This window comes from Aulonocara sp. 'chitande type north' Nkhata Bay, linkage group LG3 (genome assembly GCF_057382095.1).
Source record: "Aulonocara sp. 'chitande type north' Nkhata Bay isolate Kocher_YH1m ecotype deep benthic linkage group LG3, A_spYH_male_GT1.1, whole genome shotgun sequence".
NCBI lineage: Eukaryota > Metazoa > Chordata > Actinopteri > Cichliformes > Cichlidae > Aulonocara > Aulonocara sp. 'chitande type north' Nkhata Bay.
The window spans coordinates 43,967,731-43,986,346 of NC_141346.1; the positions used below are offsets into that span (position 1 = coordinate 43,967,731).

Here is an 18,616-nt window from a genome sequence, read left to right on the forward strand (position 1 = left end):
ATCTGAGTGGCAGGGTAATCCAAACACCGCTGACTCCTGGCATCCTAAACGTCGAGTCCGCGGAATGTATCGGAGGTCCGGCAGTCCCCCGGGCAATGCGAAGCCGTCCAACTCCCCTCTCTGAAACACGCTAGACCTTTGCCTGACAGCCGGCCGTGCTGCCTCACTTTCTATACGTGTTCTACAGTCAAACTCTGCCCATAGTGATGGGAAACAGAGGTGAGTTAAAAGGGAAAGGCAGCTAGCCTTAGCTCTCACTTAGCTCCCTGCATGCACTATCTCCGTCAACAGTACACCCCAGCGCCGTGCCCGGAGGTCCACTGTAACCGGAGTCGGATTCCACACACGATGGGAAACTCCACATAAACTCGCTGCGATCCCGTACGCTGCCCCACTAACCTCCCAGTTACTCTTCGCTCGGTTTCATTCTGACCGCGGGGCTTTCCTGGTGTCTTCCGCTGTAATCGCACATGCGCGATCAGTACTGCAAATCCCGCTCGCTCCCAACAGCGCACCTCCCTGTTTTTTTTTTTGCGTGCCCACGGGCTCTCCTCAATATGTCGCTTCCTCTTGGCTTATTCAAACAGGCCGCTAAAGGCCCTACTTGACAGTTTTCCACAAGTTATATGCATGTGCCCTCACATTTCCCCCCAGCTAAACCCTGCCACACCAGCGACGTCTCCGGCCGTGCATCCTTGTAACAAACACAGAATAACACATATTAACTCACTTGTTCAGTAACACTCTATATCATTCACATACGACTTACATTACATAGCAAATGAACATAACAGTGACCCATTACTTCATCTCGTAACATAATCCCTATACCTTGCAGGGGTACCCCTCTGGTTCGCCTCAAAGGACGCTCAAAACTTCACCTCGCTCTTCCTGCATTTCATCGCTCGTCACTGAGGCCCCATCACTCTCCTCCTGTTCACTTGGAGTCATAGCTGCTTGCACTTCCCCCGCTAAATCCGGCCCCAAACCCTGGGAAGCACAATTACCAACATTGTCGACCCCTGGGGCAATGTGAGCGTTCAGATTCGACACACACGGGGGTGGCGGAACACAAACAACCTCCATGCAGTCTGTATCAGACTCCACTTCTGCTGGTAACCTAATGACATGCTTTAACCACCGTATCGGCGCTTGAAAAGTGCACAACTTGACCTGATCTCTATGGACAACCTTCACTGAGCCACCTCTCTCTGGTTTGATTGTGAACATAGGAATGTCGGGGTGGTTCTGCTTCACCACCAAATAAGGGTTTGGTTCCCATTTATCCTTTATCTTATTCCTACACCTGGGCTTGTGGTTGCGTGTGTTACCCTGCGGATGGTAAGGACTGGTGTGACTCTTGGCAATCCCATAGGCCCTACACAGCTCTTTTATGACACTAGCGTCCGACAACGGGATCGTTTTTCTGTGCCGCTTCCACCTCATCCCAACTTTGCCCACCGAGAGCTTTCCCAGCAGTCAGCCGCACCCTGGCCTTCAGGTCAGTCTTACCATCCCCATCCACACTAGCAGGCCACAGGCACGCACGCACTTCCTCAGGACCCACTTTAATAAAGTCCTTGTCCATGTCCTCCTGCTCAGGTTCCTCCTGGTAAGGAATCCTGGAGAGGACGTCTGTGTTCGTGTTTTGCTGCCCAGGCTTGTAACACACCTCAAAGTTGTACTCAGCGAGTTGTGCTACCCACCGCTGCTCAACAGCCCCCAGATTAGCCGTTCCCAAGAAGCGCAGCAGGTTATGATCAGTAACCACAGTGAACTTGGCAAACATTAGGTAGTCCCTGAATTTCTCAGTAACAGTCCATTTAAGCGCAAGAAGTTCCAGTTTAAATGCGCTGTAATACTTGTCAGGTCCAGGGTTGAGAATAACAGCGCATTACCGAGCACATCCAATGACTCTTCGATGCGAGGAAGTGGGTATGCATCTTTGCACATTACTTCATTCAGCCGCCTGTAATTGCAGCAGAAACGAAGTCTTCCATCTTTCTTAATAACTACCACCGCAGGTGAGGCCCATGGACTTGAGCTCTCTTTGAAGACCCCCTGGCTAACGAGTTCCTGAACATGCCTCTTGAATTCCTGAAAGACATGGGGCGGGACCCTTCGGTGCCTCTGTTTGATAGGAGGTGCCTCGGTAGGGATACTGTGCGTCACAGTGGTGGTCAGTGGCGTGCACAGACATTTTGGGGGGCAAGTGCTCCAGGGGGAAAAAAGGGCACTTTTTGCATATGTGGAAAACCTTTTCTTTTTATAATAAAAAAAATCGCACAGGTTAAATGCAATTTGACTTTTATTTCAAAACATTCTCTAAAAATCAAAAATCACACCACAAAAAGATAAAATCTGTATCCAACTCTAAACTATATACATACATATTCTCAAGTGTCCATTAAATGGAGTGTACTGCTCTAAAGAAGCATCCTTCTTGGTGCCATGTCTTTGTAAATGTTGATGACCTCGTTGTAATTGATCTCCACATCTTTCTCAATGGCCAACAAGAGGAGATCAGACAACCTTTCTTCTCCACACAAACTTCTTAGTTTATTTTTGATTATTTTTAGCTTTGAAAAGGATCTTTCAACTGTCGCAGTTGTCACTGGTAGTGTTGCATAGATCTGAATCATTTTGACAAAGGCAGGAAAGATCAGCTGGCCATTGTTTTCCCTCAGTATCAGAAATATTTCTCTGAGGTCTTTTAAACTAAAGCTGGAGTGGAAGACCTTTAATTCTGTTTTGAGCTGGTCCTCATCTTCTCCATAGAATTCACAGAGGATGTGGACAGCTTCAATGGCTTCTGGGTTTGGTGGGCCTACCCAGTTAACATGCACAGTTAAGGGCTGGAAGGACTGAATGATTCTGGCCGTTGGGCTTCCAGTATTGTCCCCTATGAACCTCCTGTTCAGTTCCCCAGTCATGATGTCCAGAAAGGTGAAATATACACCACTCCTGAAATATGCCTCCACTGACTCAAACTGAGCACCTACTTCAGACACTGTGGTGCTGTGTTGGAAACGCACTGGAACTTTCCGCTTTCTCTCCTGACCAGGCACCACGGTAGAAACTGGAATGTTGAAACTCTCTGCCTTCTCTGATGCACATCTAAATATCTCTCCAAATTTCTCCTCAGACCTCCTGGTTTGCAATGTGTGAAGCACACCATCAATTACCTTGTAGGCAGTGGAATGGTCCAACCCTTCTTCCTGCAGAGAATCTGATGCCAAAGCAGTGACTTCGAATACTGGTGTGGTGATTTCCATGCAGAGAATGAACATAAAATTAATGGCATTTCTGTACATCTGAGCATCACCTTGGGCCAGGTTAGGTGGGTCACTGTCACTGATGTCATCAAGGAGCATCAAAATGGCTTTCAAATTTCTCTGAAGTGCCTTCAGGGCTTTTTCCCTGCAAGCCCATCGAGTATCTGACAGCTGCTGGAGCTCCATAACACGTTGTCCAGGAAAGAGAGACTCCTGAAATTTGACCAAGGCAGCATGACGCTTTGGGGAGGCTGAGCAAAAGGCATACAATTTCTCCACCAAGTTGAAAAATGTCACAAAATGCTTGCTGGACTTTGATGCCTCCACTAGTACCAAATTGAGGCAATGGGCTTTGCAGTGCACATAGAGGACCTTCTCATTGTGTGCACGGATTCTAGCTTGGAGACCTTTATACATGCCACTCATGTTGGCTGATCCATCATAGCCTTGACCATACATGTTCTTCATCTCTAGGCCATTCTTTTGCAGAAGCAAGAACACTGTATTCTCCAGCTCCTGGCCTGTAGTTGTATCAACATTGCACACTTCTATGAATCTCTCCTTTATTTGCATATGATGAAAATATCGCACAACAAATGACACTTGCTCTTTGTGTGAAACATCAGAGGTTTCATCAAGTAGAATGGAATACATTTCAGCCTCTTTTATTTCACGTTGTATCTCCTTCCTGATGTAAGTTCCTAGTGCTGCAATGATGTCATTTTGACTTCTGTTGGAAAGCAGTGACACCTGGGGCCTTGTCTTGGTGGCTTTAACTGTGGCAATTTTTTCCAAATGCATTTTCAGCACACTATCGTAGCGGGAAAATACATTGACTAATTCACAAAAATTGCCACGGTTATCACTGGACTCACTCTCATCATGACCTCGGAATGCTTGTCCCTGACGTGCAAGATACACTGTTAGGTCAATGGCTGGCAGTGAAACACAACAAGACTTGCACCACATTTTTGTCTCACTGCGCAATCCCTTACGTGCGCAAACCCTGCACCTCCTTGCAGGTCTACTTTTACTGCTGGTGGGCTTCAGTTCAACTTACGTTGACTGCCATTGACATCTATAGACGTCAATGGCAGTCAACGTAAATTTTTCAATTGACGTCTATAGACGTCAATGGCAGTGAATGAGTTAATCTTGTCAGGATTTCTTTGTTTGTCTGCCTCTCTCGCTCTCTAACTTCCACCCCTTCTACGTCTGAAACATCAAATGCAGACTGAAGGGCCTTTTTCTGGAAATTGATCCATCTAACCATGCTTGTCATGTGCATCTCTGCGCTGGAGTGTTGTTTGATTTTTTCAAGAGCAGTACTCCACTTTCTGATGCCATCAGTTGTCCAGGCTGTTCTGCTTTTATATTTTTCATCCGAGAGGAAAAGCCGACAACTAAAACAATGCATTGAATTAGCAGTAGGTGAGTATTCCAGCCACACATTAGCAGAAAACCACTGTTTCTGGAATGATCTCCCCTCAGTTTTTGGGTAAGGTATATCAGGCTGACATGGGCCCACATTGAAACGTATCTGTCATTGCGCTTTATTTTAAATGTATGGATGTGTGTTGGATCTGTTGGGTATTGTAAAGCTGCTAACTTTGACATTATGTGATCGATCTGTTCTTCCTCATTGTGGTCTTCAGAGAGCACTACATCAGTGTCTGTAGGCCTAACTGAACCTGTTGCTGCATTGGTCGCGGCTTCATCTGTTTCTATATCTCCCTCTTCTGCTATGCTGGTAGATGGCATAGAGCTGCTTCCCTGCTGTGACTGACTACAATGGAACAATAATAATAATAATAGTATTAGTATTTATCATAATAATAAGCTTAAACAGATAGTTTTAATAATAACCCATACTGCAAGTCTTGTAACATAGAAATAACTTTCGTAGGTACAAAATAATAGTTAGCTCAATGCCTGCTGATTAAGTTCATTAAAAACTAAGTGTGAACAGCTTTTAAGATTTTTCAATAGAATTAACTGCAAGGAGCAGGTTACATTAAAACATTAAAATAGAACCTGACTCTGCCCTTGACTCTGACCTTTCATCTTCATTTTCCTTTGCTTTCATCCAAGAGAGCAGAGAACTGCTTCCCTGGGCTGCCTGTTGTAGATCCCTTTCTTTCTCCTTTCTCAGCCTCTCTTTCCTAGGCATTATGCTTGCTGAAATTAGTAAATAAATAGACCAAAATGTATGAGAACGAATAAGACTGACTGTGGTCATTACAAGAACAGGGCAGAATGGTCGTTTTCACAGGCAATTGGGAACTGCCTATTTTTCCTTTAGCAAATTAATGTGTTAATGTTGCCAATATGTTACACCAAAAAAAATTAACATGTCTAACCAGTGCTTCTCAAAACTTTTAACATGCACCACCCCCAACACCGTATCCTTCAAACTACCAATAACAACGTCACTGTTCTGTCACAATCAGGTCACAACACAGTGCGTAAATGTCTGCGAGCATCGCTGAGTCAGTAACAACCAGTTAGGCTAAAGACTGCATCTTTAGACAGTTGGACGGTGTTCTAACTTTCTCACAGGAGACACCTACTAAAGACAGTCAAAGACATTAATTTCAATCTTACCAAAGTAGGACAGTAGTTGACGTTAGTTATGGAAAGGCTAATCCACAAAAACGGAGAAACGTCCATAATTCTATTATTCATAATCATGTCAAGGTTTTAGGTTTTTCTGCAGTTCCATCTCTAAAAAGTGTGATGTCTTCCCGTCACTGACTTCAGTTTGAAAACTTTGTATTTATTCACAGATTTACGTGAGATCATCCTAAAATTTGTAACGAAAAATGGGCTCAAAAGAGCCCTCTGCCTAACGGCATGTAGCCTATAGCATAACGTGATATTTTCAATAGTGTATGCAAAAAGGTCGGAATTGATGGAGAGTGGGGTTGCCTAAATGGTTTAGGTTACATTTTAAATGTGTCGTTTTTTTGTTTATCCATATGGATGGATGGAGGGGGCAAGCTGGCAAAGTTTGTCATGTGCAGTTTCTGACAGGCTACTTCACAACAAAACAATTGCAGGTTGGTCTTAGAGGGCAAACAGAATAATTTCACTCGATTCATGGGTTACCTGACTGGTTGGGAAGGGAAAGAGCTGCCGTGTTGTCCACCGTGGCTCCCAGTCACTATAGTTAGCCTACTATGCCTACTCCAAGTAGTCCTATGTCATGCCGCTGCTACACGCCTCACAACAAATGAACTGCAAGCGTGTTCATGTGCAAGGTTGGACTGGGACAAAAAATCGGCCCGGGCATTTTGACTAGAGACCGGCCCACCAGGATAAAGATTGAAAATGTGACGTCATTCAGGGGTAAAACCGGAAAGGATTCTGGGAACTTGTGGCAAGAGGTACTAGCGCAAGCAGGCTTTCAATTGAACTCAGTTACACAGCGATAAAAAGAAACAAAAAATGGCAAGAAGCTGTTGTATTATTAACTGCAACAGCCGGTCGCATGACAGCCACGGGAAGCCGATCGTTTTTTTTTTAATCGGATTACGTCGTTGAAGAGAAATGTTTTAAGCCATGTTTCCGAAGTAAGAGCCGACGGATGGTCTGGATATACCAAATATAATGTCCCAGAACACTCCAGCTCACATGTTAGTCTGCTCCAAGCATTCCCACAAAGGTCAGAGTTTTGTAGTAGTTAATACGTAATTTTTCTTAACATAATTGGTGATATAGGTTACAAGCAAGTCTGGCGCTGAACAGAAATTGTCGTGCTATGCTCCTTTGTTTATTGTGCATAAATAGTAAATTGTCCTGACACAATATTGCGTTTTACTTCTGTTATTATGGTACATTGACAAAAACATATACTTTTATTCACAGGATAAAACAGTTGTTTTGTATCACTAATTGTCCAGTGCGATTACAACATACAATATTATTGTCACTGCTACATTTCTGTAATGAACCAAAAATTATTTCCACTACTAATTACCGTTGAGCTCAAAGGTTATATTAATAAACGGTTAACGAATGTGTATTTATGACGACGATTTGTGAGACTGGTAAACTTACCTTTGTTCGTACGATGGTCTTTCGTTCTACACGGTGCATTTCAAGGTCCTGTACCCATCCGTCGGTAAACTGTACCTGGGCTTGTTGCAGTGACCTGAAGTTACTAAACTTCATGAGTGTATGCACTCACTCCAAGAACTGTGTAATTATAAATATGAGCGTGGTGAAAGTTGGGCAGCACGCTAACGACTTTTGTCCCTCTGTGTGCTCGTAAGGGTCTAACCCTTTCACACCTTTGATTTTTTTCCTCCTATCTTTTCTTTGTCTTTTCGTCGAGTCTGTCTTTGTACGGACCGGCATTGTTTTCCTTTTGTTTTGTACATTCCTTTTTTGTGCGGCAAAGAAAAAACAAGAAGGTATTGGAACCGGAGAATGAACGTTTTGCGGTGCTGCAAATGCTTGCATTTGATGCGGTACTTGGATTGTTTTGCCACGAGTTCCCGGCATGCAATGCGCGAAAATCACGTGATTGCTAAACAAGGGGGCGGGTGCATTCGGCCTCGGCTGTAATTGGTCCAGTCCAGAGTCGCTCATGACCAATTGGCCAATCCAACACCTTTCATTATATATACCCTTCCTAAAAAAAAAAAAAAAAAAAAATCCATCGGCCCATAAAAACAAAAAATCGCCAGCGGCCCACCGGGCAAATGCCCGGTATGCCCGACGGCCAGTCCAGCTATGTTCACGTGACACGGTGACAGTGAAAAAGCGACAGGGTTTGGGTGTCTTTGAAGAAGGGGCACAAATCAAGCCATTATTTTCACACCTTTTTTAAATCGCGCAGCTTTAAAAAAAAAAAGAAAATCACGTCTTTCAAAAGGGCACTTTTTTGGACTGAGGGCAAAAGGGCAAGTGCTTCAGCACCACCTCGTCTCTATCTGTGCACGCCAGTGGTGGTGGTATAGCCATAATCACTTTCACTTGCTGAAAACACGCCTTTGTGTTTGGCTAATAGATGACAAAGCTTTTGACACTGTAGCTCTGTGAGGTCTTGAGTGTTAGCCTGCACAGGGACAGGTAACTGCCTAACCTCACCCCCTGTCGCTATGCTCTCACCCTGGCCCAGCGGCTTAACCGCGAGCGCCCCCTCTCTCTCCTCTACTTGTACAACCTCCTTGGGAAGTACAGCTCGTGGCTTGCTAACCACCGCAAGCCTGGCTCTAGGCATCAACTTGACAGCTCTCTCACTTGTGTTCATCACTCTGAGAGGGATTCTTCCACCAATGGTCGTCGCGAGGGTGTTGGCAACTAACAGTCCCCTCGGCAGCTCTATTTCTCTCACCGCCTCAGCCAGCACTTGGCACTCAACCCTGGGTGAGACCCCGCACCGGCCCTCTACCACTTTCTCACTCATTGGGGGAATGATGATTGGTTCCCTGCCAGTCACCTTGATGAACCCAATTTTGCCACCCGGGCCCGTGCAGGGGGTCTCCTTCCTCGCCTGGGCTATCAACCTACGGATGGCGGCCTCTTCCTCGTCGAAAGCATAAGGATCCATTTGGACACAACCCCCATCTGCGGTAAAAAGCGCTTTGAGATCTTCTATAACATTCATCCCCACAATGCCTGGGAGCCCATTAGCTTTGCCTAGCTGAGGGTGAGTGTCAGTGAGTACAAAAATGCACTTCTTGCCAACCACTCTCCTGGCGCATTCAATCTCGACCTCCAAACAGCCCAAGACAGGAATATCGAGCCCATTTGCTGCTGTGAGCTTGATCCAGTCTGCTGACCTCAGCTCTTGTGGCCCAGAGCACCTACGGAAATGGGACTCCGTAATAGCAGTCACATTTGACCCCGTGTCCCAGAGGCAGGTGGTGTCCACTCCCCCTATTTTAAGGTGAACAGTGCAACACTTTCCGAGAGCACTCCTTTTGAGGCTCTCCTCCACCTCTGTCACGAGACACTCAGCTGCTTGGTGCCCAATGGTCGGTGTGGTGGTGTGTTTCTTAGCCCCATCCCTGGATTTTGGATTGCCAGGAAATACCGCCTGGGTCGGTCCGTGGGGATAGGAGCCAAAGCCCCTTCGTCTGCTTTTTTGGTACAGCGCCGGCTAGTGTGGCCGGGTTCCCCACAGCTGTAGCAAATGTATCGCCCTTCACTGTCTTTTAGCGGTGTTCGCCTGCGCTGGGTGCTCGGCTGGCTGTTTCCCCCTTCCCTGCTCTTAAGCGCCAGGTATAACTCTTGCTGGTGGGCAGCTAACTTTCTTATCTCCTCGTGGAGCATCTCCATGGTGAGGGGGCACTGCCTATCCTCAACTGGTGCTGCAGCATTCACCGCACCTCTAGCCTTGGGCCTACTTTGGGAGGCGAGAGGGAGTTGGGCTTCGTCTTCTTCGGACCAGTCAATTGCGGCTTGCAGCAGCCCAATAAAGGTTAGGCCTTTCTCTTCCTTAACCCTCCTTTTCATCTCCCATCTCAAAAGGTCATCCCGCAAGTCCAATACTAGCTGTTCCTTCAACACTGTCTCTGTGTCTGGAACGCGGTTAGGTTCCCGCCTCCTAATCAAAGCCAACTTCTCCTGTAAGTCATAGGCATAAGTTCTGACAGTCTCACCTGGCATCTGCCTTCTCTCATAAAACTCCTTTAACCTGGTGCCTATTGGGATTTTGTCTACATAGGTTTGGAGGAGAACGTCAAATATCTCAACAGACCCTCCTGCCCCACCCAGCATGAACTTAACAGTTGCCCTAGCCTCATCTTTTAAGTGTTGCTTAACTAACTCTACACGGTCCTCCTCTGGCATCTTCATGACTTGGAATGCAGACCTCATTGCGGCAATCCACCCTTCCACACTATCATCCCCGCTTTTCCCAGGGCAACCACTAAAATCTGTCAGTTTGCGGTCTCGGTGGACATAGATTGCTCTCGGGGCATTATGTGTGGCCTCTGTTACATGCTGAGTCAGCCCAAAGTTGCCCAGAGTGTTACTCAGGTCTTTAGTCCCTTTGTCCTGAGGGTTGTCCACATGGATGTTAAAATCCCCAACAATAATTACACAGTCGAAATCAACACAGATCACAGACAGCAGTTCACTGAGGTCATTAAAAAAGTCTGTGCAGTATTTGGGAGGCCTGTAAACATTAAGAAACACAACTTTGGATGGGGCCTTCAGCTGTAAAGCCACATATTCAAAAGACTGAAAACTTCCAGGAGATAGCTGCTTACATTGAAATGATTCATTAAATAAGACAGCGACTCCCCCTCCTCTCCTGCTCACCCTGGCCTCACTGATAAAACTGTAGTTAAGAGGGGTCGTCTCGATGAGAACAGCTCCACTGTTACTTTGGTCCAACCAAGTTTCAGTTAAAAACATAAAATCAAGGCTGTGCTCAGTGATTAAATCATTAATTAAAAATGTTTTCCCAGCTAAAGATCTAACGTTTAATAAAGCCAACTTAAGTGTTTTGAGTTTTAGACATTTGCATGCACAGAAAGGTTTTTAATTTGTGTTCGCGAATTGTGGATTGAAGCACACATGTGAGTACTCAAAAGTTCAAAAAAATCATTGCACACATTTGTAAATCTTATTTTTCTTTTGTGGATTATATCACTTATATGCACTTACAGCTCTTTGGAGACAAATTTCTCTCCATAAATATTCATATTAATTCAGAAGTATACAAAATGTCAGTTGACAAATACTGGGAAACAGACCACTGGGAAGGATGTGATACTTTAATTAAGGCAGAGCTGGAATAGGAACACAGTCTTTGCTCAAATCCTGAAGTCCAGTCAACTACAGAAACCTGTTATTTATTTTGAATAATTATAATTTAGTCCTTATTTTCCATTTAATTTAATCTGAGCAGCATATTTATTTAGTATTTAAAGTAAGAACTGCTTTATGTCTGGGACAATCATACAAATTTTACAGTAGCCAAATGTTAAAAGATAGTCTTATCTTAAAATAATTTGTATTTTTCTAATGGAGTGGCAATCAGAATGCATCAATTAATAATAATATGAATCTAATAACTAATGCAATATCACACTTTAAAAAGTATAAATTTAAATTTAAATCTTAATTTCAGGAATTCCAGTGAACACAGATTTCTGGCAAAAAATCCCTGACTTTTTTTTTCAGGTGCAAATCGGGGTCCCCAGGGGGCGGGGTTTAAAAGCATGTGTGCGCGTATGTGAGAGACTGAGAGTGTGGACTTATCCTCAGTCCTCAACTTCTGTCTCCAATCACCTGTGAGTGATCACACACCACTTCCTAAGGTTGGAGAAACCCCAACGTTCAGCCAGCAAGCTGAGGGGATACTAGGATACCCACCCCAGCCCGCCGCCTCTCACCAGGGGCCCCATGGACTAAGGCTCGGGCACCCTCCCTGGTCTCGATTCCAGGGCGGGGCACCAGTAACCCTATCCCGGGCAGGGTGGACTGTTCCCTAGGTGTTCCTCTTAAAGGGGTCTTCTGAATTGCTTTTTGTCTGGTCCCTCACCCAGGATCAATTTGCCATGGGAGACCCTACCAGAGGGCAGACCTCCTGGACAACGAAGCCCCTGGGATTCCTGGGACACAAATCCGATGGGAAACAGTGTGAAAATTGGTTTGACAAGTGTTGCGTTATGAAGCAGGGTGAGCAGTAGCATCAAAGATGAACTCAGCAGACACAGACCAATAATTTTCTGTTATTGTGCTACGCCTGCTATTGGCAGAAACCTGAGTAAGAGAGAGTATTTTATGTTGCATTGATATTCTGGGGGCTAAGTCTCATACCTGACATGTTTTACCTTTCTTATAAAGGCATAAGACTTGATTCTGAAAACTGTGCAACAAACCTCTGACAAAGTGTAATTTATCTTTATAGTTTTTCTTCTTTTATCATACATTCTGTAGAAATTAAAGCTAAAAAATAATAGACTGAATGATGTTCAGCATTAAACAGCTCAAATTAATAAACCTATTGCACTGTAAAATCTAATTAGTTCACAGAACTCAAAAAAACTATGCAAACTTGTTGCCTCAAAAGAATTGAGTAAACTTTACTTAAGATGTTTAAGTTAAGGCAACTTATTCACTTTGAGTACAGAGTAAAAACCTATTTCGTTTCCAGAACTCAAAAAAATATACAGTGGGGCAAAAAAGTATTTAGTCAGCCACCGATTGTGCAAGTTCCCCCACTTAAAATGATGACAGAGGTCAGTAATTTGCACCAGAGATACACTTCAACTGTGAGAGACAGAATGTGAAAAAAATCCATGAATTCACATGGTAGGATTTGTAAAGAATTTATTCGTAAATTAGGGTGGAAAATAAGTATTTGGTCACCTCAAACAAGGAAAACCTCTGGCTCTCACAGACCTGTAACGTCTTCTGTAAGAAGCTTTTCTGTCCCCCACTCGTTACCTGTATGAATGGCACCTGTTTGAACTCATCATCTGTATAAAAGACACCTGTCCACAGCCTCAAACAGTCAGACTCCAAGCTCCGCCATGGCCAAGACCAAAGAGCTTTCGAAGGACACCAGGAAAAGTATTGTAGCCCTGCACCAGACTGGGAAGAGTGAATCTACAATAGGCAAGCAGCTTGGTGTGAAAAAATCAACTGTGGGAGCAATCATCAGAAAATGGAAGACATACAAGACCACTGATAATCTCCCTCGATCTGGGGCTCCACGCAAGATCTCATCCCGTGGGGTCAAAATGATCATGAGAACGGTGAGCAAAGATCCCAGAACCACACGGGGGGACCTGGTGAATGACCTGCAGAGAGCTGGGACCAAAGTAACAAAGGTCACCATCAGTAACACACTACAACGGCAGGGAATCAAATCCCGCAGTGCCAGACGTGTTCTGCTGCTGAAGCCAGTGCATGTCCAGGCCCGTCTGAAGTTTGCCAGAGAGCACATGGATGATACAGCAGAGGATTGGGAGAATGTCATGTGGTCAGATGAAACCAAAGTAGAACTTTTTGGTATAAACTCAACTCGTCGTGTTTGGAGGAAGAAGAATACTGAGTTGCATCCCAAGAACACCATACCTACTGTGAAGCATGGGGGTGTTTTTCTGCCAAGGGGACAGGACGACTGATCCGTGTTAAGGACAGAATGAATGGGGCCATGTATCGTGAGATTTTGAGCCAAAACCTCCTTCCATCAGTGAGAACTTTGAAGATGAAACGAGGCTGGGTCTTCCAACATGACAATGATCCAAAACACACCGCCCGGGCAACAAAGGAGTGGCTCCGTAAGAAGCATTTGAAAGTCCTGGAGTGGCCTAGCCAGTCTCCAGACCTCAACCCCATAGAAAATCTGTGGCGGGAGTTGAAAGTCCGTGTTGCTCGGCGACAGCCCCAAAACATCACTGCTCTCGAGAAGATCTGCATGGAGGAATGGGCCAAAATACCAGCTACTGTGTGTGCAAACCTGGTAAAGACCTATAGTAAACGTTTGACCTCTGTTATTGCCAACAAAGGTTATGTTACAAAGTATTGAGTTGTATTTTTGTTATTGACCAAATACTTATTTTCCACCCTGATTTACGAATAAATTCTTTACAAATCCTACCATGTGGATTCATGGATTTTTTTTTCACATTCTGTCTCTCACAGTTGAAGTGTACCTCTGGTGCAAATTACTGACCTCTGTCATCATTTTAGGTGGGGGAACTTGCACAATCGGTGGCTGACTAAATACTTTTTTGCCCCACTGTATATGCAAGCAAGTAAAGCTTATGTTACGTTCTTAGTCTAGGCGAGTATTGAACGCAACAAGAAGTTGGCCCACTCAAACACCACCCAAGCAAGAACACCAACAACAATATCTTTTTAAAGTGCTAAGCAGCCATTTATTTTCTTCAGCAGTGAGCAGTGCCAAAAATAACAAACAAAACTCCCTAATGGTCCCTACGCTTTCCTACACAAAATTAAAACCAAACAAAAGACAATTCACTTACCTAACTTCCTAAATGAAAAACAGGAGAAAACGTAATCAACAAAAATGGCTTCTCACGCCTACTAGGCTGCTGCAGTGAAGGATATATACAAGGTGAACAAAATACACGATTGCTACTTGACAACTCTATTTACAGCTATTTACAAAATTGAGGTACTAACGCCAGACACACACACACGAGGTGATACTTGCAAATCACTTTGTCAAAGAAACACTACACAGCAACGAATCAAAATGCAGGTTCTTTGTTGGATGGTGGAGGTTAGGAGAGAGGGAGCAGGTGGCTGTCATCTGGTAGCTAAATACTGGAGGTGGTTATCCAATTATCCAATCCAAGGACAGGAAGAGACTCCACCCAACTACTCAGAAGGCACGCCCAGGTGTCCAACTCCTAAAAGAAAAAGGGGAAAAAACCCACAGCCATCCTCTGGTGGGAGGAGTCACGCATAAAACAAAACACTGACAACATTGGATCGTAACATTTCCCCCCACCCAAAAATCAAACATTTAACCCCAAATGAAATGTTTGATTCATGACCTAGAGAGGACATCAGCCATGACGTTCTCTAAGCCCTTTTTGTACCGGATGTCAATGTTGAAGTCGTGGAGGAGTAAGGACCAGCGCATAAGGCACTGGTTGCTGTTCTGCAGGAGACGCTGATGGCTGGACGGGCCCCTCGAGCCCTCCAGCCGGAGCAGGCCGCTGAAGCGGTCCCTTGGACCCTCCAGGGAAGACGGAAAGCTGAAGCGGTCCCTCGGACCCTCCAGTGGAGACGAAAGGCTGAAGCGGTCCCTCGGACCCTCCAGCGAAGACAGACGGCTGAAGCGGTCCCTTGGACCCTCCAGCGAAGACAGACGAAGGCCAGACGGGCCCCTCGGACCCTCCAGCTGAATGAAAGGCTGAAGCGGTCCACCGGACCCCACAGCGAAGACAGACGAAGGCCGGACAGGCCCCTCGGACCCTCCAGCTGAAACGGAAGGCTGAAGCGTTCCACCGGACCCTCCAGCGAAGACGGAAGGCTGAAGCGGTCCCTCGGACCCTCCAGTGGAGACGGAAGGCTGAAGCGGTCCACCGGACCCTCCAGCGAAGACGGAAGGCTGAAGCTGTCCCTCAGACCCTCTGGCAAAGACAGACGAAGGCCGGACGGGCCCCTTGGACCCTCCAGCAAAGACGGAAGGCTGAAGCGGTCACTCAGACCCTCCAGCGAAGACAGACGAAGGCCGGACAGGCCCCTTGGACCCTCCAGTGAATACGGAAGGCTGAAGCAGTCCCTCGGACCCTCCAGCGGAGACGAAAGGCTGAAGCGGTCCCTCGGACCCTCCAGCGAAGACGGAAGGCTGAAGGCAATCCTTGAGAACCTCTTTTCTTCTCATAGCGAAAGACTTCTCCATTTTCTCATTAATTGCCCTCTCATTGTTCTTCTTCTTCATTTCCTTCAGCAAATCTAGTCTCTCCATCTCTAAGGTTTCCTCAGTCTCACCGAATGGCAGTGGTGGCAGATAGTTGACTTCAGCTTTTTTTGCCCTTTTAAAGCCTTTAAGTGAACCCTCTTCACTGGAGCATCGTCTCTTCAGTGTGTTCACCTCGAGCTCTGGAATGGCTAATTGGTGACCTCTTAACTTTGCCCTGTAGTTGCCCATTTTATACTTTATCCTCTGTTGCCAACCATATAGGCCATTAAAAGACCCTGGCTCTTTGAGGCATGGGTATTTTGCTACCAAGGGTTCAGCAACAGCTAAAATCTGGACACCAGTTGAATATGCTGTGAAGCCAAATATAGTCTCTGCAAGCTTCTCAAGAATGCTATAGTTACGCTTGGGTTGTTCAAAAGTGTGCCATCATTTTCATAAGCTTGCTTTCCTGCTTCCAGTGCAAGGTCTATATCATAAGAGAAGTCTGGTATTTCAAACTTAAATGGCCATGGCTTAGACCTGTAGGATGGTCCACTCTCATCTGGGGAGGACAACAGGATTGTGTCGCATACAGATGAGGAGGAGCTTGCTTCTGTAGATAGTCGAACTGGAGATTCGACTTCTGACATGTCCACAGTAGTGAGACTCAAGATTACTGGTTCAGTTTTTACTACTTTGAGGTTAGCTTTATCTTGTACTTCCTCAATCGAGGTCAAACTGAAGAACTGACCATCAAAATCCATGTCCTGGTACATAACAGTGAATGGTCCTGTAATATCAAATGTCTCTCGAAGAACATCATTGAGGTCCTGAAGTGTGCTTGGGATGCCTGCAGGTAAAAGTAGTTTGTGGACATCATCCTCCCCAAAAATTATTCGCAGTTTCGCTGAGGGTGCCATATCAACAGGAAGAAGCTGCAACAACAGAGAAGAGAAATACACAGACATTTATTCACAAGCTTCTCTCCTCACATTTCAAAAGGACCGGCAAATGTGGTGCTTTAAAGTTGTCAGGCGTCTTCCTGCAAGGGTGTATAAAGCCAAAGGATGAAAATCTTTAAGCTCTCTTTGCTCAAGTAACTGCACACTCCCTGTGTTCTCCAGCTCATAACTCCTCAGGTGTTCATTGTACCATGTATTTTGTTGTCTCACGAAAAATGTCAGTTTGTTACAAATCACCATTATCTGTAACACTTCAGAAAAGTCAGGCAGTCCTGCAGTGGAACCACAACACAACAACATTCCCACTGCATAGTTGGTGCCTAAACTGCACACATTATTGGCAACATGCACAGCTGTAACAGCAGGGAATCTGCATTTCACCAGGTCTTTTAGATCATCCTTAAGCACATCTAAAGAGACCTCTGTTGTTTTTGTGACTACAAGTGATGGTTTGACAGAATGTGATTGATGATATGCAACCATGAGCTGGTGCTTATTTGCAAGGGACAGCAAAATATTCCTGAAACTGTAGCGGTAGACTACTGTTCCCATAAGGCTGTGTGTGGGGGGGAGCTTCCGGGTTAGGAGTAAAGTTGGAACACATCACCCGAACACGTTGCGTCCAGTGTCATCATTTATACGTGGTGTCAGAAGTGCGAACGGCGGTCTCCACAGTTTTTTTTTTCTTCTTCTTTTTCGAGTACAGTACGGTGCAGTTAACTGCGAGAGAAGTTTTCGCATCGGTAACCCGAACAAGACCGGCATGCAGGTGAAGCGTGGCCGAGGCTGTGACCGGCGCTAGCAACAGGGCGCGTGCGCGCGTGCGGTCGAGCACGAGCTTCACATGTCGGAAGGAGGAGACGAGGTCGGCGCACCGGAAAGCTTGGATTCTGAACGCGAGGAAGCCAGGGATCCACACGTCAAGATGGCGACCACGGTACAAATAACACCCCCAGAAACATTTGACTTTTCTCATCCTGCCGAATGGCCAAAGTGGATCAGAAGGTTCGAAAGATTTCGCATTGCAACTGCTCTTGATAACAAATCAGACGAGTATCAAGTTAATGCACTCCTGTACGCTATGGGAGACGCTGCTGATGATGTTTTGGCAGTTTTACCACTGTGCGATGCAGACAAAAAGAAATATGCAACTGTCAAAGAGGCATTTGACAAACATTACGTAGGAAAACATAACGTAATTTTTGAAAGAGCACAGTTTAACTCCAGACGGCAACAGGAAGGGGAAAGTACAGAGTCGTTCATCACTGCTGTGCACAAACTTGCAGAAAATTGTGCATTTGGAGCACTCAAAGACGAACTCATAAGGGACAGAATTGTAGTTGGCATAAAAGACAAAAGACTGTCCGAGCTGCTGCAAATGGACTCAGAGTTGACTCTTGCTAAAGCCACTGAGAAAGTTAGGCAGAGCGAAACGGTAAAGAAACAACAATCGATACTTCACAGCAGCGCAGCAGTGGAGAAAACACTGAACATGGACACAATACGGACAAATACAACACGCGGGAAAACGCAGACGTGGCAGAAGAAAGAACAAAAGCCAATCAAACAAAGTGGAAAGGAATGTGGCCGCTGTGGTCGCAAGAACAAACACTCATGGAAAGAATGTCCAGCCAAAGAGGTACAGTGTCGAAAATGTCAGAAAAAAGGGCACTTTGCTGCGGTCTGTCGCAGTAGTGAAGCTACAGCACTACGGGAAGTGACAGAAAATCAGAAAGATGCAGACAGAGAGGACTGTGTGTTCTTAGGTGAAGTAGAGACTGGGAGGTCACAGCCCTGGGTGCAAAAGGTCAAGTTAAATGGGGAAAATGTATATTTTAAACTTGACACAGGGGCGGATGTCACATATATTCCAGAGGGTTTGTACAGTCCAGACAGGGACGGTAAGCTGCAGAGACCCAGAAAGAAGTTACTAGGGCCGGGCAGTAACCCACTCAATGTTAAAGGCTGCTTCGAGGCACAGCTAGCAGTGAAAGGGCGCAGTGTTTCTCAAGACGTCTACCTTGTGTCAG

General features: G+C 45.5%; 1 protein-coding gene and 1 pseudogene across 1 annotated transcript; both read right to left on the minus strand.

The window, feature by feature from the left end:
* Window positions 1–2,426: 2,426 nt before the first annotated feature.
* On the minus strand, window positions 2,427–3,848 carry LOC147335829 (zinc finger MYM-type protein 1-like). The gene has a single exon (XM_086286117.1). The coding sequence runs from the start codon at window positions 3,846–3,848 to the stop codon at window positions 2,427–2,429; it is 1,422 nt and encodes a 473-aa protein (XP_086142243.1).
* A 10,911-nt stretch (window positions 3,849–14,759) lies between these two features.
* Window positions 14,760–15,873, minus strand: LOC147335830 (uncharacterized; annotated as a pseudogene).
* Between the last annotated feature and the right edge of the window lie 2,743 nt (window positions 15,874–18,616).

Bases quoted from the DNA above. Each gene is read 5' to 3' on its own strand.
- LOC147335829 (XM_086286117.1), bottom strand. From the start codon at position 3,848: ATGCAAATAAAGGAGAGATTCATAGAAGTGTGCAATGTTGATACAACT.